The sequence below is a fragment of the Diceros bicornis genome, chromosome 3 (genome assembly GCF_020826845.1).
Source record: "Diceros bicornis minor isolate mBicDic1 chromosome 3, mDicBic1.mat.cur, whole genome shotgun sequence".
NCBI classification, from domain to species: Eukaryota; Metazoa; Chordata; class Mammalia; order Perissodactyla; family Rhinocerotidae; genus Diceros; species Diceros bicornis.
In genome coordinates, this window is record NC_080742.1 from 43,972,389 (window position 1) to 43,997,362 (window position 24,974).

Sequence of the window (24,974 nt, forward strand, 5' to 3'; positions counted from 1 at the left end):
GACAATACAAAAAAGAACTAATCAGAGTTGAAGAATACAAGAATGGAAAAGAAAAATCCAACAGAAAAAATCAACAGCAGAGCACATGACACAGAACGGATCAGCAAGCTTGGCAAAAGATTAGAGGAAATCACCCAAGCTGAACAGAAAAAAGAAAAAAGAATAAAAAAGAACAAGGACACTCTAAGGGACCTCTGGGACAACATCAAGCATACTAACTTCTGCATTATAGATGTCTCAGAAGGAGAAGAGAGAGAGACAAAAGGGCAGAGAACTTCCTTCAAGAAGTAATAACTGAAAAATTCCCTAACCTGGGGAAGGAAACAGACATCCAGGTACAGAAAGCACAGAGAGTATAAAACAAGATGAACTCAAAGAGAACCACACTAAGACACATTATGATTAAAATGTCAAGAATAAAAGATAAAGAGAGAACCCTAAAAGCTGCAACAGAAAAGTAACAAGTTACATACAAAGGAAACCCCATAAGGCTATCAGCTGACTTCTCAGCAGAAACTTTACAGACTAGAATGGCATGGCACGATATACTCAAAGTGCTGAAAGTAAAAAAACTACAGCCAAGAATACTCTACCTCGCAAGGTTATCATTCAAAATGCAAGGAGAAAGAAAGAGTTTTCCAAACAAGCAAAAACTAAAGGAGTGCATCACCACTAAACCAGCCTTATAAGAAACGTTAAAGGACTTACTTTAGTGGAAAAAAGAAGACCACAAATAGGAATAAGAAAATTATAAAAGACAATATATCACTGGTAAAGGCAAATACACAGGTGAGGTAGTGGATCAACCACCTATAAAACTAGTATGAAGGTCAAAAGACAACACTACTAAAATCATCTATATCTATGACAAGAGGTTAAGGAATACAAAAAAAATAAAACAGGTAAAATATGATATCAAAAACATAAAACATATGGGGGGAGATAAAAGTATAGGGTTTTTAGTAAGAGGTCAAACTTAAGAGGCCATCAACCCACTATGGATTTCTATTTACATAGGTTATTATATATGAACCCCACGGTAACTACAAACCAAAAACCTATAATAAATACACAAAAAACAAAGAGAAAGGAACTCAAACATAACACTAAAGATAGCCACCAAACGACAAGGCAAGAGAGCAAGAGATGAAGAAAGGAACAGAGAAGAACTACAAAACCATCTGGAAAAAAAGTAACAAAATGGCAATAAGTATACACTTATCCACAGCTACTTTAAATGTAAATGGACTAAATGCTCCAATCTAGAGATGTACAGTGTGTGAATGGATAAAAAAAGAAGACCCATATAGATGCTGCACACAAGAGACATACTTCAGATCTAAACACACTCACAAACTGAAAGTGAAGAGATGGAAAAGATATGCCATGCAAATGGAAATAAAAAAAATCTGAGGTAGCAATACTTACATCAGAAAAAACAGACTTCAAAACAAAAACTGTGACAAGAGACAAAGAAGGGCATTACATAATGATAAAGGGAGCAATCCAACAAGAGGACATAACACTTGTAAATATCTATGTGCCCGACATAGGAGCACCTAAATACATAAAGCAAATATTTACAGATATGAAAGGAGAAATGGACAGTAACACAATAATAGTAGGAGACTTTAAAACTTCACTTAAATCAGTGGGTAGATCATTCAGACACAACATCAACAAGGAAACATTAGCCTTAAATGACAGATTAGACCAGAGGGACTTAGTAGATATATACAAAACATTCTATCCAAAAACTGCACAATACACATTCTTTTTGAATGTTCATGGAACATTCTCTGGGATAGATCACATATTAGGCCACAAAACAAGTCTCAATAATTTTCAGAAGACTGAAATAATACCAAGCATTTTTTAAGATCACAATGGTATGAAACGAGAAATCAACTACAAGAAGAAAACCGGAAAAGTCACAAATATGTGGAGACTAAACAAAATGCTACTGAACAACTATTGGATCAACAAATAAAAGGAGAAATAAAAAAATACCTAGAGACAAATGAAAATGAAAACATGACATACCAAATTTTATGGGATATAGCAAAAGCAGTACTCACATGGAAGTTTATAGAAATACAGGCCTACCTCACAAAAACAAGAAAAATCGCAAATAATCTAATAATACACCTAAAAGAACTAGAAAAAGAAGAACAAATGAAACCCCAAATCAGTACATGGAAGGAAATAACAAAAATCAGAGCAGAAATAAATGAAATGGACACTAAAAACACAATAGAAAAGACTGATGAAACTAAAAGCTGGTTCACTAAAAAGATAAACAAAATTGAAAAACCTTTAGCTAGGCTCACCAAGAAAAAAAGAAAGAAGGCTCAAATAAATAAAATCAGAAACCAAAGGGGAGAAATTACAACAGACACTACAGAAATACAAATAATTATAAAAGAATACTATGAAAAGCTATATGCCAACCAATTCGACAATCTGGAAGAAATGGATAAATTCTTAGAATCATACAACCTTCCAAAACTGGATCAAGAAGAAATAGAGAATTTGAATAGACCAATCACCAGTAAGGAGATCAAAACAGCAATCAAAAACCTCCCCAAAAAACAAAAGTCCAGGACCAGATGGCTTCCCCAGCAAATTCTACCAACCATTCAAAGAAGATTTAATACCTATCCTTCTCAAATTCTTCCATAAAATTGAAAAGGAGGAGATACTTCCTACCTCATTCTACAAGGCCTGCATTATCCTGATACCAAACCCAGACAAGGATAACACAAAAAAAGAAAACTACAGGCCAATATCACTGATGAACATAGATGCAAAAACCCTCATCAAAATATTAGCAAATCGAATACAACAATACATTAAAAGGGTCATACACCAGGAACAAGTGGGATTCATTCCAGGGATGCAAGGATGGTTCAACATTCACAAATCAATGTGACAAACCACATTTATGAAATAAAGAATAAAAATCACCTGATCATCTCAATAGATGTAGAGAGAGCATTTGACAAGATCCAGCATCCATTTATGATAAAAACTCTCAATAAAATGGGTATAGAAGGAAAGTTCCTCAACATAATAAAGGCCACATAAGACAAACCAACAGCTAACATCATACTCAACAGTGAAAAACTGAAAGCTATCTCCCTAAAAACAGCAACAATAAAAGGAAGCCCACTTTCGCCACTCTTATTTAACGTAGTGTTGAAAGTTCTAGCCAAAGCAATCAGACAAGAAAAAGAAATAAAAGGCATCCAAATTGGAAAGGAGGAAGTAAAGCTGTCACTATTTGCAAATGACATGATTTTATATATAGAAAACCCTAAAGAATCCACCAAAAAACCATTAGAAGTAATAAACGAATACAGTAAAGTTGCAGGGTACAAAATCAACATATAAATATCAGTTGCGTTTCTATACACAAACGACAAAATAGCAAAAAGAGAAATCAAGAATACAATCTCATTTACAATTGCAAAAAAATAAAACAAAATACCTAGGAATAAATTTAACCAAGGAGGTAAAAGACCTGTACAGTGAAAACTATAAAACACTGTTGAAAGAAATCGAAGAAGACACAAAGAAATGGAAAGGTATTCTGTGCTCATGGACTGGAAGAATTAACATTGTTCAAACGTCCATACTTCCTAAAGCAATCCACAGATTCAATGCAATCCCTATGAAAGTCCCAATGACATTTCTCACACAAATAGAACAAAGAATCCTAAAATTTATATAGAACGACAAAAGTCCCCAAATAGCCAAAGCAATCCTGAGAAAAAAGAACAAAGCTGGAGGTATCACACTCCCTGATTTCAAAATATATTACAAAGCTATAGTAATCAAGACAGCATGGTACTGGCACAAAAACAAACACACAGATCAACGGAACAGGATCGAGAGCCCAGAAATAAACCCAAACAGCTAATTATTGACAAAGAAGCCAAGAACACACAATGGAGAAAGGAAAGTCTCTTCAATAAATGGTGTTGGGGGGCCAGCCCGGTGGCACAGTGGTTAAGTTTACGTGCTCCACTTCAGTGGCCTACGGTTCTTGGGTTTGGATCCCAGGCGTGGACCTATGCACTGCTCATCAAGCCATGCTGTGGTGGCATCCCATATACAAAATAGAGCAAGATGGGCATGGATGTTAGCTCAGGGCTAATCTTCCTCAGTCAAAAGGAGGAAGACTGGCAACAGATGTTAGCTCAGGGCCAGTCTTACTCATCAAAAAACAAAAAAAAAATGGTGTTGGGAAAACTGGACAGGCATATGCAAAAGAATGAAAGTAGACCATTTTCTTATACCATACACAAAAACTAACTCAAAATGCATTAAAGACTTGAATCTAACACCTGAAACCATAAAACTCCTGGAAGAAAACATAGGCAGTACACTCTCTGACATCAGTCTTTGCAGTTTCTTCTGAATATCATGTCTCCTCAGGCAAGGAAAACAATAAAAAATAAACAAATGAGACTAGATCAAACTAAAAACTTCTGCACAGCAAAGGAAACCATCAACAAAACGAAAAGACAACCTACATATAGACGAAGATATAGAGGAAGACATCGATATAAATTATATATTGATAAGGAGTTAATATCCAAAATATATAAAAACTGCTATAATTAAAAAGACAAGAAATAACAAATGGTGGCGACAATGCGGAGAGACAGGAACCCTTGTACACTGCTGGTGGCAGTGTAAACTGGTATAGCCACTATGGAAAACAGTATGGAGATTTCTCAATAAATTAATACTAGAACTGCCATATGATCCAGCTATTCCACTTCTGGGTATTTATCCAAAGACTTCAAAAACACTAATTCAAAAAGATACATGTACCCCTATGTTCATTGCAGCATTATTCACAGTAGCCAAGACTTGGAAACAACCTAAATGTTCTTTAACAGATGAATGGATAAAGAAGATGTGGTACACATATAAAATGAAACACTACTCAGCCATAAAAAAGATAAAACTCTTGCCATTTGCAACAACATGGATTGACCTGAAGGCATTATGCTAAGCAAAATCAGTCAGACAGAGAATGCCAAATACTGCATAATTTCACTCATATGTGGAAGATAAAAACTAAAAAAAAAACCAACACATACCCTACACAGAGAATAGATTGGTGGTTACCAGAGGGGAAGTGTTGGGGGGAGGCAAAAGGGGTACAAGGGCACATGTGTACAGTGACAGATGGCAATTAGACTTTGGGTGGTGAACACAATGTAGTCTTCATAGAAATCGAAATACAATGATGTATGTCTGAAATTTACATAATGTTATAAACCAATATTACCTCAAAAAAAAATTGTATTATGTTTACAAAAGTAGTCCGAATGTGAATAAAGTGTACATAGAGAACATGTACCTAAGCGATAAAATAAAATAACACGTAAAAAAAAGACAGTATGAATGACACAGTAGACTGTATACTGCATAGTGTGTTTGTGTGTATGTTATGCATGTGTGTGTGTGTGTGTGTGTGTGTGTGTGTGTGTATACCTACTTGTTTCCATCCTTCAACAGTCCTTGAGGGACTCTTTTGCTAGAGTATCAAAAGCTTCAGCCTGACAATGAATTTGAGCAAAATTTTAAAGGCACAGAATTGTAAGCTTGCTCCTAAATCCATTAAAAGAATTCCCCTTCTTCCAATCTCAATTCATTCATAAATACTACGTTACCATAACCATCTCTCTAGAGCACCTTTGTTTCCCTTTCAAAATCTACTTTATTTAGTTACAAAGACTGAGCATTCACCATTACTCTCTACCATAATCTTCAAAAACATATGGAAATCTCTCTTTTACAGGAGCTAAATTAGCAACCACAGAAGGAAACAAGTCTCATTACTTCATGGTTACAAATCCATCTGCTCCATTCACTTGCCTGCACCTCCCCCAGTTGTGTGCTGCAGTGGGAGAGCCAAACGTGCACATCTCTTTCCTAACTCCATGTTCAGTGACTTCATGCTGCTAGCTTAAAATCAATCACGCGGGAGTATGATGGTGGGAGTTTTGCGAGTACTTCCAAAACTTACAGTAGTAGACTTATAAAACTAAAATTTATTGTGTTTTCAGCATTCTGTAAAGAATAGCAGTAGTTGGATAACCAAATAAAATTTTTTTAAAGTTTCATTGATACAAGATTTTTAATCTCAAGAAAAGATTAGTCTAGTAAATGTTTTTTATGTTTGAAGTCAAGTATTTCTGACCACATAGAAATACAATAAAAGGTTTAAATAAACTTTATTATCATCCTACTCTAAGATCTCCTACTAGTAAAACAACAGACCAGAGGAATACTTGAATCCTAAAATAAATTAAATCCTACACACTATAAAAAAAAAAACTCTCCAAATGGTATTCAAAATGTGGAGTGTGATAGAGTATGTGAATGAGTGTTTTGAGGAAGAGGTACGATTAAAAACAAACAAATCAAGATTAGTACCAATCTGACCAGGGAATCAGTATTTTAGAACTGAAAGGGATCTGACATAATTACCAAAAGCCCCCATAATTACAGAGCCAGAACTTAAATTACTTTTTCTAGACTATATAGTTAGTGAGAGCAAGGCTTTGTTAAAAAAAAAAAAAAAAAATCAGGGTTCTTAATTTTCAATTCAGTGTTTTCTCTACTATACCTTAACCACATGAAACCTCCTAACTCGTAAAAGTTATAGACAAATTGGTGGAAATAGAGAAAAATTTAGGCATGCAGTGTTACATAACCATATTAAAGAAAATGGTATTTAGTGAACTATAACATCACAGAAGTCCAGTTCTACATCCTGTGTCCCAGTGCTTCAAGGAGGTCAAAGATCCAGACATTCTAACAAACTTGGATCTCAGAATATAATGAACAACTTAGATGGAGGAACACACATGAAGCACATTCACCTATTTTTATAAAGAACACAGAGCTGGAAGTTTAATCAAGCTACAGGAAAGGGAAAAATTAACCTAGGGCTAAGTGTGCATCATCTTAAGTATAATGTTAGGTTAGTATTAAAAAATTAAATTCATGCTGCTAACTATTTTAATAAATAAGATTTTTAGTAAGATTTTCCTGATAAATGAAACACTCCTAGACCCAAGAGTAAAATACATTAAAATATTGTGGGGAAATAATTAACATGGAAGTCATAAATGGGAACTCAATTAACAAGAATTTATTGAGTATTCACTATTCTATCATGTACAAAACACTATATTAAGCATTAGCTTCAAGAATGCTTGAATTATTTCTTCCCAAAGAAACAAAGAGATAGTGGCTGCCTATACAAAACCTGTCATCTATAGCTGAAAAACTTATTCTTATATTTGTGTTCATAAGAACATAAAAAATAGAGAAACAGGAAAACGAATTTAGTTAAAAAAAAAAAAGTCTCTCTAGATATCTTTATCGCTGATTACCAAATTTTCTGTCTCCGGCTATAAAAGTCATACATGCCCATTTTGTAAAATGTAATTTTCTGCGTCAGCTATAATCAGCCATAAATCCACAATCTAAAGATCACTGTTAATATTTTAGTGTATTTCCTTCAGTCTCTTTGCTATGAACACATATTTACAATTTTTTACACAGCTGAAATCATATAGTACACATTATTTTGCATGATTTTTATTCTATTACATTTCCTATTTGTTTAATAACCCTTCTTAAATATTTTAATGGCTGCAGAACTATCTATTTCAAGGGTCAGCAAAATTTTTCTCTAAAGAGCCAAACAGCAATTGTTTTAGGCTTTGCAGGTCACATCATCTGGGTCACAACTACTCAATTCTGCCACTGCAGCACAAAAGCAGTCATGGACAAAATGCAAACAAATGAGCATGACTGTCCAATAAATCTGCATTTTAAAAAACAGGCAGCAGTACACTCACTAATAAAATGACAACCTAATTTAAAAATAGGGAAGAGATCTGAATAGACATTCTCTAAAGAAGACATCCAAATGACTAATAAGCACATGAGAAGAAATGCAAATCAAAACCATAATGAAATACCACTTCACACCGACCAGGATGGCAATAATCAAAAGACAGACAATAATAAGCGTAAGCGAGGAAGTAGATAAATCGGAACCTTCATACATTGTTGGTGGGAATGTAACACAGTGCAGCCACTTTGAAAAACAGTTTGCAGTTCCTCAAAAGGTTAAAGACAGTTACCATACATATGACCCAGACATTCCACTCCTAGGTATATATCCAAGAGAAATGAAAACATAAGATCACACAAAAGCTTGTACATGAATGCTCATAGTAGCATTCTTCATAAATATCCAAAAGGTGGAAACAACCCAAATGTCCACCAACTGATGAATGGATAAACAAAATGTAGTATATCCATACAATGGAATATTATTCAGCAATAAGAAGGAATAAGTACTAATAGCTACTACAACATGGATGAACCTTGAAAATATTATGCTAGTAAAAGAATCCAATCACAAAAGACCACATATTATATTATTTCATTCATATAAAATGTCCAGAATAGGCAAATCCATAGAGATAAAAAGTAGATAAGCAGGTGCCTAGAGCTAGAAGCTTTGGGGGGATATAGGAAGTGACTGATAGTGGATACAAGATTTCTTTGTGGGGTCATTAAAATGTTCTTAAATTGATTGTGATGAAGGCTGCTCAACTCTGCAAATATGCTAGAAGCCACTGACTTGAAGTGGGTAAACTGTATGCTACATGAATTATATAAATATACAATTAACATTCGGTCTGTTCTATAGATATAAAAACATTAACTTATTTCCTCTTCTTTTAAATATTTAGATGGTTCCTAATTGTTTTTACTCTACTGCAGTAAACAGAACAATAATCATCTTTCTGATTAATGTCTGTTTTGAGCTAAGTTTTCAAATGGCAAAGAATATAATATGGCAAGAGTGTAAAACTTTACTGTTGCAAATGTCCATTGAGTTGTGCTTGTCTTCTGGACAAGTCTAGGAACCTAATACTTTATTATTTCTATGGCAAAAGGTAGTAAGAAAAATGGTAAAACTTTCAGAACATATCTCTTGTCATTTTAGAAACAGTGATATTATTAGTACCATAAGCACTTAATCTTGGGACCTAAATATCCGTATCTCCTCCTCTTAAGAGAAAACCCTTCAGGAAGGAACATAGTGGCATTAGAACATATCTCCTTTCTGCTATGCTAATCTTGGGGTTAAGGGGAACAGAGATGGAGGGAGTTAATAACCACATTTCACTTTCCAGAGTAATAAGGTTCCCTGTTCACTTGTATCTTATGGTTTCTACCACACTAACCTTATCCCCCTTCCTGGAACTTTGCTCATACTATTCCTCTTTCCTAACATGTCCTTCATGCCTCTCTCTCTATCCCAATATACCCATTCTTAAAGACCAGTTTTGGCCTCAATCCACATGAGGTCTTCTTCAGCTACCCTGGTCCATTCTATCTCTAGATGAAAACTGCTCTCAGTACCATATGAACGACTACTTTATTTCTCTCCATTTTATGTGCTTTAATTCTGTCTCCTCCCTCTCCTTTCCCCAAAAAAGCTAAGACAGGGTCAAACCTGGCTCTTCCTATAATCACCCAAGTATTAGCTTGATAGCATAGAATGTTACGGAATGGAAAAAAACTTATGACATGAAGTTGAAAGAAAAGGTGGTTAGGGGATCAAAAACAGGGAACACACTGCAATGAGGGAAAAGAAAGGCAGGGAAACTAAGACGAATAATCTAGATCAAAATATATCTGGTAGGGAATGGGGGAAAAGAAAGAACTCTGGACTGTAAGAACAATCTGATTCTAATTCTTACTCTGCCCTCAACTCACTGGATCATCTTGGACTAGCCACTTACCTTTCTGGACCTTAGCTTCCTCATTTGTAAAATTATGGATGTTGGATGGTATAATAACTTAAATTTCTAAATTCCTTCACAATTTTCAGAACATTTTCACAAGTATTATTTTCATTACATCTCACTTAGCAGGGATTTTGTTTTATTCACTGCTGTATCTGCAGGACCTGGCTGGTACAAAGTAGGCACAAAATATTAGTTGAATGAATACATGAATTTGATCCTGACAATAACCCTGTGAGGAACGCAGAACAGGGTAGGTATTATGATGTTTATTTTACATATGAGAAAAACCAGGGTTCAGAGAGTTTAAAATACTTGCTCAGAGTTCCACAGCTAAGTGGTAGAGCAGGATGCAAACTGAAGTATTCTAATTACTAGTTCAAAGTTCTCTTTCCAGGTGTAAAATGTGTTATATTTTAACATACTCTTAGGCAATCAGACACAAGAATAATGAACTCCTCTATTCCCAACCTTTCAAAGAGAGAAATCATTAAGATGGTGTTACTATAGAAAGTAGTGAATGAAGGATTCAGAAGACTTATCTGAAAGAATACTTAATAGTCAGTAATACTATACATATGAAATAAAGGAGTTAAAATCCAATTCCTGACCTTCTTTGATAACACTTTATTATATTTTTCTGTGTTCCACAGCATCTACACTCATAATTATGGCTGGCTATTTCGCAAATGCTTGCTATTAATCACAAGGGAGAAGGAGCTCAAATCTATCTCTACAAGTAAGGTTACTGTTCAAACCATAAACCTTACTGCAGGCCTCTCCAGTCAACAGAGGTTGAGGAACTAACCTCCCATTCTGAAGTTTAGGATCAGTTGAGTTATAGAGGAAAAGTCTCGACAGAGCAGCATGAGCTGGAAATATCTATGCACCCAAAGATGAAAACACAGTAAGAGCTGTAGGACAAAGCTCTATTCTCCAAGACTCTCAGAAGTACAAGACTGTGTGGAGAGAAGGGAACTCTCATACACTGCTGGTGGGAGTGCAAACTGGTGCAGCCACTATGGAAAACAGTAAGGACATTCCTCAAAAAATTAAGGATAGAACTACCATATGATCCAGCTATTCCACTGCTGAGTATTTACCCAAAGAACTTGAAAACACTAATGCGTAAAGATACATGCACCTCTGTGTTCACTGCAGCCTTATTCACAATAGCCAAGACGTGGAAGCAACCTAAGTGCCCATCAAGGGATGAATGGATAAAGAAGATGTGGTATATATACACAATGGAATACTACTCAGCCATAAGAAACGATGAAATCCAGCCATTTGTGACAACATGGATGGACATTGAGGGTATTATGCAAAGTGAAATAAGTCAGAGGGAGAAGGTCAAACACCGTATGATCTCACTCATTAAGTAGTAGATAATAACAACAACAAACAAACACATAGAGACAGAGATTGGATTGGTGGTTACCAGAGGGGAAGGGGGGAGGGAGGAGGGTGAAAGGGATAATTTGGCACATGTGTGTGGTGATGGGTTGTAATTAGTATTTGGGTGGTGAACACGATGTAATCTATGCAGAAATAGAAGTATAATGATGTACACCTGAAATTTATACAATGTTATAAACCAAGGTTACTGCAATAAACAAAAAATTAAAAAAAAAAAAAAGAAGAAGTACAAAACTGTATTTCAAGAACCTAAGTGGGTAAGAAGAGAGGTTGGCTAGAGATAACACCTTCAGATTTGAGAGTGTACTTCTGACCAAGGCAAGCAGCCTCTTGCCTTGAGGCTATAGGCTAGTAGGAAAATCTGTGTGTGTATTGGGTAGCAAAATCTTTTAATCAAAAAAAAAAAAGATTGCAAACTCATCCAAATGTAAAATCATTTCTTTCAAAAATAAATAATTTCTGGATATGAAAAGGCCCGCCAATAAATAAAGTAGCTTAAGTACAAGGATATTGACCACAATATTTTGTCATATGGGAGGTAGTACATAAGTGGATGTTTCTTAAAGCAAACTCATCAAAATAAACACCTCTTTTGAAAATAAATAAACTGAATATTTTCCACTGACTTATGCTCCTTTGGTTTCCTCTCCCTCTAAGAGGACTTCTATTAGGTATGTGCCAAAAGTAAGAGAGCAGCTATACTGAAACAAATTTCCATAGCACTCAAATAAAACAAAGTATCTGGGAAAGAGGGGAAAAAAAGTATTATCAATAAGTAGGGTAAGGGGCTGGCCCAGTGGCGTAGTGGTTAAGTTCATGCGCTCCACTTCGGCAGCCCAGGGTTCAGGGGTTCGGATCCCAGGCGCAGACCTACATACCACTCATCAAGCCATACTGTGGCGGCATCTCACATAAAAAAATAGTGGAAGACCGGCACGGAGGTTAGCCCAGGGACAATCTTCCTTAAGCAAAAAGAGGAAGACTGGCAATAGATGTTAGCTCAGGGCCAGTCTTCCTCACCAAAAGAAAAAAGTGGGGTAAAAGACTACGAAAAGTCACATCACTGGACCCTGAGGAAGAAACTGACATACAGATAAAGACTGAGAGAACAGGGTTTTATCAAGATAAACATTCTGTAAATAAAGGTTAAGTTTAAAGGAGTAATTTAAAAGTTTTTAGGAATCTAGTTCTATAATCTGAGAGTTATCCCATAATAATAATCTACTGTTCTACTTACCTTTTAATAATTAATTTTCTCTTCCCTTTTAAAAGTTATTTTCCCTATCGGTACAAACAATATATTTAAATTTTTCTGCATAAATACAATACAGTGACCTTACCTAGTAGCAAACTGAATGAGTGCATTTTGAAGAGTCTGCCTAATTTCAAGAAGAAAAGATTCATCATCACTTAGTGTATAATACCAGTACTGGACATAATCCCTCAAAGAAAACTGGATAACCTGAAGCAAAATATTGGAAAAAAATACAACTTGTTAGGATTTAAAAAATAACAGTGGCAAACTAAAACCTAAAAGGATTATTTGCCAATTTATATTTATTCTCTACATACTAAATTGTAGTGGTAAATAACAGCCTTCATTACAAAAGCATCAATACTCTAAAAACTATTTCAAAAAATTTTAAATGATTTTAAATTATCCCAATTAATCCACTGCATAAATTTTTTAAAAATTAAAGAGTTATCTATGGCCAAGCCCCATTCAAATTCAGGTAAAGACAGAGCTTGCAGAAAAAGTAAATTTTCAATGCTGTAACATAATGAAGAGTTTTAATCAGTTTGATGGAGTAAGATGCAAAATCATGCCGATGAACCTTAATTCTCAAAAAGAAACCATTTTTCCAAGATTATATCAGATTCATTGCAGTCAAATTACAAAAATGACATAGGAGTTCACTTAATTCTAATACGTTTGATACTGCCAACAGTATTAAGTTAGCCAATAAACAGCAAATAATACAACTTAATGTATAACGTTTTTGCAAATCAGATAAACTAAATATGGGTTCATCTATAAAATAAATGTTAGAATTTTAAAGTACACATTATTTATAAAAATCATATAATCAAACAAACATGAATGAAAAATATTTTGGGGGAGAATATTTTTAATTCTAATTTTTTAATATTTTTGGAGCAAACCAGGTATATCTATTTTAAAAAGTAATAAAACAAGTAGGAAAAAATGTCTGATTTACCAAACCACTAAGCTTGTTAATTAGCTAAAGAGTAATACTTTAACTGTAAAATAATTAGAAACATTATCAAATATGTCAGTGAAAACTTTTTTTCCTAAACACAAATTCAATCAAAAGGCTTTAATATTAAGTAAACCACCACATTACAAATGAGTTCATAAATAAGGCAGCATCTTTATGTACAGAACCCAAGGACAGCATTATAATGAATTTCTAGCATATTACATAAAGCAAAAGTTATTTCTTAGTATTCTCAAAAGAAATACACCTAGCACACAATAGTAAATGGAATTCAAATACCACATACTGAAACTCACTTGCTGGAGAGGTTCATCAATTATATTGGCACCCGTCAATCTTCTATCAATCTTTATAGTCCTGGCTTCCCGTTTCATTTCCTCTAAGCACTTAAAAGAAACCATAACATGTTACTGCATAGTTTCTTGATTTAAAATCTCTGTAGTTTACTTCTAAGTATTTATTCATTGTAACTTTCTTGTCATTATCTTCAAGTCAATAAACAACCTTATTTCTTGAGACTCTAGTATAAACCAAACACTATTTCTCAAGTTAATAAAACTTAACATCCAGAAAAAAATACCTATTGTTATCCTCAAAAGTTTAATAAAATCAGCAAACATTATTCATAATGTGAGAAAATTGAAAATATACAGATACATTGTTGCCATATTTCAATGAAACTTTAAAACCGTAAGTTAATGTTTCAGGTGAGTCAAATTACTAATTGCCTTTATTAAATGCTTCCTCTCATCCTCCTTCCCCCTCCCAGCCCAAAACAGAATATCAGCTGCCATATAAACATATTTTTAATTGATTTTTATTTAGGAATGATTTTTAGCAACTAAAGAAAATGAATTTCTCTATTTCTCTGTAGTCTTCAGAAAGATCAGTGGCCGGGAAATAGGGTGAAAAGTAGTGGGATACTCTTCAATTAAAAATACAAACCAAAGCACAAATACATAGATAAAACATAATACTTCAAGTTATAACATAGAACCCCTAAATTTTTTTTCATAAAACATACTTCTAAATCATTTTAGAAATGTCAGATCAAAATCACTATTTTTTATACTCCCTACTAAAAAATACAAGACTTACCCAGTCTTTGACAATGATTTATTACTGCTTAGGATCTTAATTCTTAAAATATTTCCCATCTTCTATAATTACCACTCAAATAAACGGACACTATAGGCGGCTAAGAATGATTCAAAAAAATAAGTTTCATTTCCTCAGAAAGATTTCTGAGCAAACTCAAAGAATATATATTAACAGGAGTCCTAAAAGACAGAAAAAAGTCTCAGAGACTATTTTAAAGGTTATAATAAGTATTAGAAAAAATTTATTTATCTATCAATATGAAAGTCAGTGGGATAGGGTGAAATTTTTTTATTTTAGTAATGTAAAATAATACCGTATATTACTTTCTCTGCATCTCCTACATCTTAGCATATAATGGACAAGTTAATAATTGTAAGGTTTAAGTTTCCATCATCAACTCCAGACCATCTGTCTCTCTTCATAAAAGATGAAACCATCCCAATCCCCCAAGAACTGAAGGCAATGCAAATCTGAAGGCTACTTATAAGTACTCAATTCCAATTTCATTTCTAGAGTATGATACTGGGGGAAAAAAAAAAGAATAGAAAACTGGCAACATTCAAGATGATATAAAATTGGGCCTGAACTATTAAAATTATAGATGCTGCACAGCCTAATTGCTATATTTTTCAAGCGAGTTAATGAAAAAGTGCCCATTTTTCCCTCTCTGGTTCCTATGCAATTTATTTCATTCACAACCATATATTCACTGACATTTCCACAAATCAAAAGCATGATGCTTTGAAACTCTATGTTAAGATAGCAGGAAAAGACCCCAAATTTCTATCGTTTCCTCAAATTTGAATTCCTACTTTTAATATCTAACACTAAGAAAGTTTTCAAGGTGATCTTTTAAAATGCATTTCCTAAGCATGATCAGAAAGTCTCCCATAAATTTACAGTGAGCATTAGTGAATTACAGGAAAATCCGCCAAGCCATATACAGATGATCACATTATTATCATTGCACAGAATAGGACTTTGAGGTTTCACATTCCTTTACTGTATTTACCTTAGGAATCCCAGTTGATGTTGGAGGAAGAAATGAGTGTTCACACTGCTCTAGGTACTTCTCTGAGTTTGTTTTTCCAAACAGAAGAGTAACCACAAAACCGCTGAAAAAAAATATTTAATTATAGATACAAAACCAAACTTTTACTATAATTTAACAAACCTATTACCAAATAGATTTTTCAGATTTAATAGATGGCTTATCATTCACTAAAAAGTCAGTTTGTGACTTTGACAAGGCAAGGAACTGACAGATTTTGTTATGTTCTGAAGTTTTAAACAACTATTAAACATTTGGAAAATTTATACAATAATGCCTTTCAAAGTTTTCAACCAATATATTTCATAAAAAAAATCTCAGGCAACACTTTCAAACTTTAGGAAAATCAGCCCTCATTAAATAAGGAGGCTAGCTAATAACCAAAGATGAAGATAAATGAGACTTAAATCTATAGCTAAATCACATACTTCTGTAATTCTGTTAAATAACTAACATGAGATATTAACATAACTTGCCATTATCAATATAGAATAAACAAATAAAGGATATACAGGATCCAATTAATGATTTATTTTAAATAAGTCTGGAATTAAGAAAAGAAATAAAAATATATCCCAAAAGGTTATTTTTAAAACAATTATAGAATCAAAATAAGATAAATACTGGTTTAGAACTACTTTAAGTATTAACTAAATGCTATCAATATTTCCTATATTTAAAATTTACCAATTAAATCTAAGCACTACTAAGTAGATAGGAAATCCACAAAAGAAGAAAATTAAATTTTAATTTTACAATGATCTTATAGTAATCTTACAATGATTCAAAGACTATAGTGACAAGAAGGGAACAGTGAAAAATTAAATATGGCCAGCCTCAACTACTGAAAGGAAGATTCTCAACATCCTCTGCTTTTTGTGGCTATCTGCCATTTCACTGCTCTTCAGTACAGGCACCACAAAAGCAGGGAGGAGGGGGAGAACACAGATAAAGTCAAATCAGCTCATGTCATTAATTCCGTTTTGTTTCTTTTTACAAAGGCTGGCTTCAGAATTATCAGTAAATTTCAATTATCTGTGTTGTATCTGATATTATTACTGAGAATCAAGTTGGCTCTGTACTTCAGTTTTACCTGGTTATAAACACACTTACAGATAGAATAAAATGCTTATATTAAGTTAACAATGTACCAAAAACACCATCATGAAACAGACTGATAAAACATTAACCTTTGCCCACAGTATGACAGTAGGAAAGTAACCTATGGAACAGTCTTATCTTACAAAGAATCTAATTAATAGCTTGCGCTTTCAGGTTTAAGTAAAAATAGGTGTCACAAATGACTGCATAACCAAACAAACATAACAGAATGCCATTAAATAACCCACAATACTATATCAATGATATCCCAAAATAACAAAAAACAAAAATCCCTGGGTGGCTTTCTTTCCAGAAGTTTTCTTGTATTAGAAAAGAATGGATTAGCTTTGACTATAATCAAAATATATACATTAATCAACATCGCAGATAAGTAAACTGCAGAACTTAACGTAAAAACTTAAGTTTTATTAGCAAAAAAAAAAAAAGGGTGGGGGTGGTTTCCGTTGGAAAACGTATTAATTCCTCTCAAATTTGCATTTTAAGTAAGAGAAAGAACAAAAACATCTTTCAAAACTTACACTAAAACTTAGAAATGATTTATAATTATATGAAATATCATTAGTTTACTTAAGATTGATATTTAAAAGCCTATTTTTGCTCTTAAAATGCGTAAGTCATTAAACTATACTAAGTTATTTTGAGAAGGGACAATCATTCTTCATAATTACAGCCAAAATGAGAAAGACTTGACTCAGGAATTATGGTATTCAATGACCATTAACTGAGTAACCTGGAAATGCTTAGTTAACCAATCCCCCGAGATGATTTTGGGAGGCTTGCTAGTATAAGTAAAAGTCCCCTTACTGTGGCAGTGAGTTTCATTGAGATAACAGTCTGGAACAGAACATCAGATCAATTTTTGACACAGCATGAACTTGGAATTTCAGACCCTGCCATGTGACTCAATATTATCTGAAGAGTTTTTAATGGCCCTCCCACACCCCTCAATATCCCATCTTATCTAAAAATTTTAGAAGACTTTACAAGTATCCAAAGAAAGTTTTGAAATAATTCCTTGATAAATTAGCAGACTCAATAAGGGAACAACAAAGGTTCCCGTGACTTTGAAATGAATGGACTCATCACTCTTCTCCTTTTCTCAAATTTTATATGGAGCAGTTTAGTCTAAGAGACTCCACCTTCCAAGGGTTCTATGGCTCCTACCTTCATCTATAAAGCTCAATTTCCTCCCTGTCTGAAGTATTGGGAAACATTCTGAAATCCTTCTCCTTCACTTTTGCCAAGGGCTTACTCAATTAGTGAAATAGAAGAAATTTCTCCTTTTGTGGAGCAGAGATGCAACCATGCAGCTCTGGTCTTAATTTGTGACTAAGGAGTGTAATTTAGGAAGCTCAAATGGCTGCAGATTTATAAAGTTTTCGATCATCTTTATAATCAATAAAAATATTCAGAACTCCATTTGATTCCTATAGCTTATTTCTTGTTTCAGTATGTAGTAGCATATCTAAGCAATTATAATGAATATACAAAATTTAAAATACAATGCAGTTTTTATTAACAGTCCTTGAGGTAGCTGCTCAATTTAATTAATTTTCACTTGTTCAACAATCAGTGGGTGCACTCCCTATAAACAGCTACACATGACTTTCAAACCCATGTCTGGAAAGAGGTAATAGGTGGTAGACATATTCAGAAGCCACCCTTTTAGTGTCTTATACAGTCTCTCAGGCCATAGTTTCTATATGCTATTCAATTTGGCTAAGTCCTCTAAACTTACAGCCTCAAACAATTCCTCCAAATGTCTGGGGTCTCAAAAGATTTTTTAAGAGAACTCAAAGGTATTCATTCCACAAATAATTACATAAATGTATCATATACATACATACGTACACACACATATACATACACTCATATATTAACAACAAAATACTCATTTCAGTTAAGCTACTTTGGTTAGAGTATCTAAAAACAAGCATCTCTCTTATCTACACATTTTCTTCCATATAATTCATGTCTGATACTAAATGCTCTGCATAGGAAGCTACACTAAATCATAACTGAAATCTCTTTTGTAAAGGTTTATCAACTCAAAGTAAATCATAAATATCGTAAACCAAATAACCACAAAGAGAAAACTGTAAAACCAGGCGTTTGTTTGAATCTTCTAGAACAAAATGACAGCATTCACTAAGGGAAATAATTAACATTATTGTTTGAAGTCTAATCAATGAAACAGTATCTTCTATTACATAAAACCTGATGTATGATCTCAATTTAACTTACTAATATTATAAAGACAAGGAAATTTCAACCTCAAAGGGGGAGTAACACCAAAGGAATAAAAAAAACCTTAAAAACTTTTCATATTACCACAAAAAAATTTGTATCATTGGAAATTAAAATTTTATTCTTGGGGGCCGGCCTGGTGGCGTAGCGGTTAAGTTTGCTTGCTCCACTTCAGCGGCCCAGGGTTCACAGGTTTGGATCCTGGGCACGGACCTATGCACTGTTTATCAAGCCATGCTATGGCAGACGTCCCACATATAAAGTAGAGGAAGATGGGCACAGATGTTAGCCCGGGGCCAGTCTTCCTCAGCAAAAAAAAAAAAAAAAAAAAAAAATTGAAGATGACGAACCATATTTCTGGTACAAATAATAACCATCATCGTTTTTATTTCTAATGATATCTTAATTTTACTTTTGTAAACTTTGGTAAAAACAGCCTTCATAAATAAATCATACTTCCATTTCTCATGGTCATGTGTCTCAATTTTGAACAAACATGACATATTAATTGTAAAATTATCATTGAGTATACTTACCCACCCACAAAGCAGAGGATATAAAATGCCAAATAAAATATTACAAAGGGTCCAAAGGTTATTAGAGAAAGGACAATGCCAAGGCTTCCCCATCCCCATATGGATAGACTGGTCTGAAATAAAGCAAAAAATAATTTTTTTCAATAAATAATTTTCCATATGAATCAGAAAAGAACCAACACAACTTTTACATAGTTTTAAATATGTATGGTATTGTTTCAATAATTGTTAAAATATTTACTTTTGAAATATTAAGTACACTCTTGGAAATTTGTCTCTGAGAAACAATATACAAAATCTATATGTATATAAAGAGATTTAAAGAACATCAGCAACGATTTAAAAAAATCCAGTGGCAATGTAAAGGTACACAAATTGTTGAATGATATGCTGGCATGAGAAATGATAACAAAGTATTTATAAAAATATTTGTATATTTATATATGCAAAAGCACATATAAAAGGTTAAGTAGACTACAGTTATACTTATTTAGAATATTTCATTTTTAAACTAAGCCCCAATAAAACTACAGCATGACGAGACTTTTTTAAAAATTAAAATTTCAAGGTAAGAAATCCATACCTCACTGAAAATTGTGATATTTTTCTTTTACTCAGATTGTGCCGAGAAATTTAAGATTATAATTGCAAAACTTCCAACTTCCAGTTACCAAAGTTTACCATGAGCTCAAGAAAACATCTCCAAAAATTCTCTATCCTTAAAAATAAACAAAAAATCCTACTTTGTTTAGAATTATACTGTATTATCCAACAAAAATACTCCTTTTGTTGAAGGCAAACTGGATTTTAGCAATTTAAGTCATAATGAATAAATAAATGTATTCAATTCAACAAGTTCCTACATCCATTTGCCTTGTTCTATGAGGTATACAAAGGAAGCATTTGTCCCACTCCTGCCATCAAGGAGCACAGAGAAGAATGTCTTACAGGAATGAAACAATTAGACACTGACCCAAAAGAAAATAATAGAAAGCATTATAAGATGCTAAGCTGAACAAAATTAATGACTAAAAACTATGGAATAGACAATATGTGCTATGGATTATGAGAAAAAGGACAGCTGCATTGATTCATTCATTTATTCACCAGTCACTGACTGCTTCTTATGTGCCATTATAAGTTCAAGGTGCTGGAGAAACCACAAGGAATAAAACATACCCCTCATAAGTCTACATTCGAGTAAGGAGAGAAAGACAAGCATTTCCTCATAAATCTACATACCTTCATAAGTTTACATTCCAGAAGGGGGAAAAAAGACAAGTAAATATATAATATGGGGATAAGTGCTATGGAGAAAAATAAAGCAACTGAATATGGTTGGTCTAAGAAGCTCTGATCATTAGATGACACATGAAGAGAATTCCTGAACAAGATTTATTTAAGGAGAATTTATAACATTGAGTCTTCCTACCCCAAAATAATATTTTTCCATTTATTTATATCTTCTTTTATGTCACTCAGTGGAGTTTTTTATTTCTTCTTCTATATACGGCTGGCACAACTTTTGTTCATTTGTATTTTTATTATCCTTTTTCCTCATCCTGACCACTATCATCTTTTTAACCAAAGGACAGAATGCCTGCTGATGAAGTTTCTGCTCCGCCCTCATGATCTCCTCCCTGAATCAGCTAGGGATACTATTTCACCTACAGAAGTGGTCTCCTCTGACTTCTTTCTAAGAGCTGAAAGTAGGCCATGGTGATTTAGCATAAAGTATAGAGCAGTCCAGTCCCTCTGGCAATACTTCTGCTGAACATCCAGTACCTGACCCACACTACAGTACTGTCAGATGCCCAACTACAGGAAACAGACGATATTTTCCAAGATTCACTCAAAATCTTATCCACTGCCTTCCCCTGAAAAGAGTTCTCATAAACTCTCAGGAAAGCTGAAACCAGACTATGACCCAGATATTTTATTCAACCTACCTTCTCCAGCGAAATCTGACTTAATATTAGCAATATTACTCTTTCTTTACACAGATTTATGCTTGCTAGCCAGTTTTTCAAAGCTAAACAACTTACTGTTTAACGATATATTCAGATATATTCATTTAAAATGAAACCAAGCAAAATGGCTATCTCTGGGGATAAAGGAAGGGAGCATGTAATTGGAGGACAACACACAGGGGGCTTCTTAAATACTCAGTAGCGTTAGATTTCTTAATCAGGTGTTTGCTTTAAACTGTATAAATATTTTATTTATTCTTCTGTTTGAATCCTATCCTTCATAACTAAAGAAATTTTCAAAAGAGAATCACAATTAGTAACATGGGGAAGATTATTTAATACAGCAATTAGGTAACATAAGGAGATGCTCAATTGTCCAAAAACTCATTTTCAGAATCTTACAAGTCTCTTCTTATTCATTTGAAAATTGTAGCAAAGTCACCAAAAAACAAACTCTTATTCATTTAACAAATATTTGTGAATACCTACAATGTGCCAAGTGCTAGTGATTTAACAGTGAACAAAACAGACATTACTGTCACTTAAAAAAAAAAATCTACAAGAGAAGACCCTTTCCTTAATTAAGTTTGAGAGAAATTTTTATATTCCAGAGACTAATAAAATTAAACATGGCCAATCAAGCAAGTCAGGTGTTCATTTGCTTTGTAGTTAATCTCTTACAATAGCTAACTTCAATTATTAAACTCTTCACTGAAACATCAGAATAGTGCATTGTCCAATAATAAAGTTTTATGTTGTTCTTAGTGATCCCATATATACAATTGGCTGATATTACAATCTTATTGTCTAGTGCGATTAACTAAGACAAACAATTGATCTAATACTATTTAAAAATCTTCAATTCTAGGGGCCACCTCGGTGGCATAGCAGTTAAGTGTGAGCACTCTGCTGCAGCGGCCCAGGGTTTGGATCCCGGGCACGCACCCATGCACCGCTTGTCAAGCCATGCTGTGGCGGCATCCCATATAAAACAGAGGAGGATGGCACAGATGTTAGCCCAGGGCCAGTCTTCCTCAGCAAAAAGAGGAGGATTGGTGACAGATGTTAGCTCAGGGCTGATCTTCCTCACAAAAACAAAACAAAACAAAACAAAACCTTCAATTCTAGGGGCCAGCCCAGCAGTGCAGCAGTTAGGTGGGCACGCTCCGCTTCGGCGGCCCAGAGTTCACAGATTCGGATCCAGGCATGCACTGACACCACTTGTCAAGCCATGCTGTGGTGGCATTCCATATAAAGTAGAGGAGGATGGGCACAGACGTTAGCCCAGGGCCAATCTTCCTCAGCAAAAAAGAGAAGGATTGGCATCGGATGTTAGCTCAGGGCTGATCTTACTCAGGAAAAAAATAAAAAATCTTCAATTCTAATTATTTCCTAAGATGAGATAGGATGATAAAATTTAGGATAATTTTGTACTAGGTTAGAAATCTTTCACAAATTCAAACAGGTATTAATTACCTCAAGAGCTGACTTAAAATGGAAGCCAAAAATATAAATAAATCTACACTACAGTGATTTACATTAAAATAATCCTTGATATACTACCATTTTCTTCTCTAAAAACAACAATCAACACTGAAATATCCATGCTGGTTGGTTCCCTAGAATCAGTGACCCACCAACTGTGAGTTAGAAGAAATCTTCAAGATCATCCACTGCAGTACTTCTCAAACTTTAAAGTTCTTAAATGCAGATTATTAAAATGCAGATTCTGATCTAGTATGTCTGGGGTGGGTTCTGTAATTCTTTCATTTCTAACAAGGTACCAAAGCTGTTTAGAACTAAAGACAATTAAATATTTATAATTCTCCCTAAATTAATCTCTAGGTCCACAAAACCTTATTCACAATTCTAAAACCCAAAAAGCTCTGAAAACCAAAACTGTACCAAGCATTCTACATATCCTATCTCATTTACTTCTCAGAACAATTTATGAAGTAATCAAGAAGGTTAATATTGTATAGTGCTCAAAGAGTACGGACTTATCTGAGTGCAAATCTCACCCTTACTATTTATTAGCTGTGTAACCACTACATGCCTTCATGTCCTCACCTATGTCATGTGGTTGTTGTGGGGAGTAAATGAGTCCATGGTCCAGTGCTCGATTTTAGCTTAATCACTATCATTATTACCAGTTTAACAACAGAGAAACTAAGGCATAGAGAAGTTTTTAAAAAATTGCCCAAGGTCACACAGCTAATACGCATAACAGTGAGATTTATTCCTAGGCAAATCCTGACTCCTTAATGAACCTCAAGACTTGTCAGCTGACAACTGCCTGAAGTTACAAGCCACAATAAGAGAAAAATGCTAAAATCATAAATGCGTACTAATCAGCTTAATATGCCACCCAAGAAATTAGTCAAAAAACTACTTGTAATAAATGTAATAAATCTCTGGTCTGAATATAAATATATAAGTTTTATTATTAGACAATCAGTCTATCCATGTTTATCCTGTATAAATAATGGAAAGAATTTTGGTTTCAAAGGGCGTCAATTTATTACATGCCCAGATATCTACCTGTTTTGGTTTGGTCTTGAATGCAGGGACACACAAAGACATAAAAAAAATGACTCCTGCAGCCCAGATGCTTGAGAATCAAGAAACAACAATGCAAAGGATCATATATGCCTCCTGACAATAAAAAGCAAGTGGGAATAATTTATCTCATGATATTTTATGCCTATCGAGTCATACTGACATTAATCTAATTTGATCCTCACCACAGACTTTCATGATAGGGAAGGTAGTGTAATAGAGCACTAAGAACAGAGAGTCAGAAATCACAGGTTCCAGTTTGCCACTAACTTTCTGTGTAATCTCTGCAAAATCACTAACCCTCTCTGATCCAGAATTTCCATTAGCACAATGAAGGGGCTAAGTTTTGAGACCATCTCTCAAGTCAAGTCTAGCTGTAGCAGACCAGTTAAGTAACTTTTCTCATAATGACACAGCTAATTTGATGCATAGCTGGACCTAGTGTCTCCTGGCTGCGTGTAGAGACTGGGGCTAAGTGGAAACAGCTATTTTAGATCACATGAAGAACAGAGTGTCAGAGCTCCCACAGAATGGACCTCAGACTCTGATATGAGTCTCATTAGAGTAGGTCAACCACTCTCAGAGTTACCTTCACCTGGTATATCTGACCACATTATATGGCATAGGGCAGCCAGACAGAGAGGGCTGATAATCTTAAAGCTGATACCACTTCAGGTGCCAACTTGGGTCACAGAAATTTTATATATAAGTTCAACAACAAAAATAAGCACCCATAAGAAGAGTGGCCCTATTGCACCTATAGATTATTTTCTTCCCACCTTATTTCATTTACAATAAGTTGAAAGTTCTTCTCCAAATAATTTCAACAGAATGTGCTCGTGACATGGAACCTCGTCTCATTCAACATT

General features: G+C 34.1%; 1 protein-coding gene across 2 annotated transcripts in view; it reads right to left on the reverse strand.

Annotated features, from left to right (window-relative positions):
* SNX13 (sorting nexin 13) overlaps positions 1 to 24,974 on the reverse strand; it is a 124,944-nt gene that overhangs the window by 66,091 nt on the left and 33,879 nt on the right. For both annotated transcript variants that reach the window (XM_058526719.1, XM_058526709.1), the window contains exons 2-5: positions 19,577 to 19,689; positions 15,633 to 15,735; positions 13,816 to 13,905; positions 12,620 to 12,741 (exon numbers count right to left, since the gene is read on the reverse strand). In XM_058526719.1, coding sequence (XP_058382702.1) covers positions 12,620 to 12,741; positions 13,816 to 13,905; positions 15,633 to 15,735; positions 19,577 to 19,689 — 428 coding nt within the window. The remainder of the gene's footprint in view (positions 1 to 12,619; positions 12,742 to 13,815; positions 13,906 to 15,632; positions 15,736 to 19,576; positions 19,690 to 24,974) is intronic.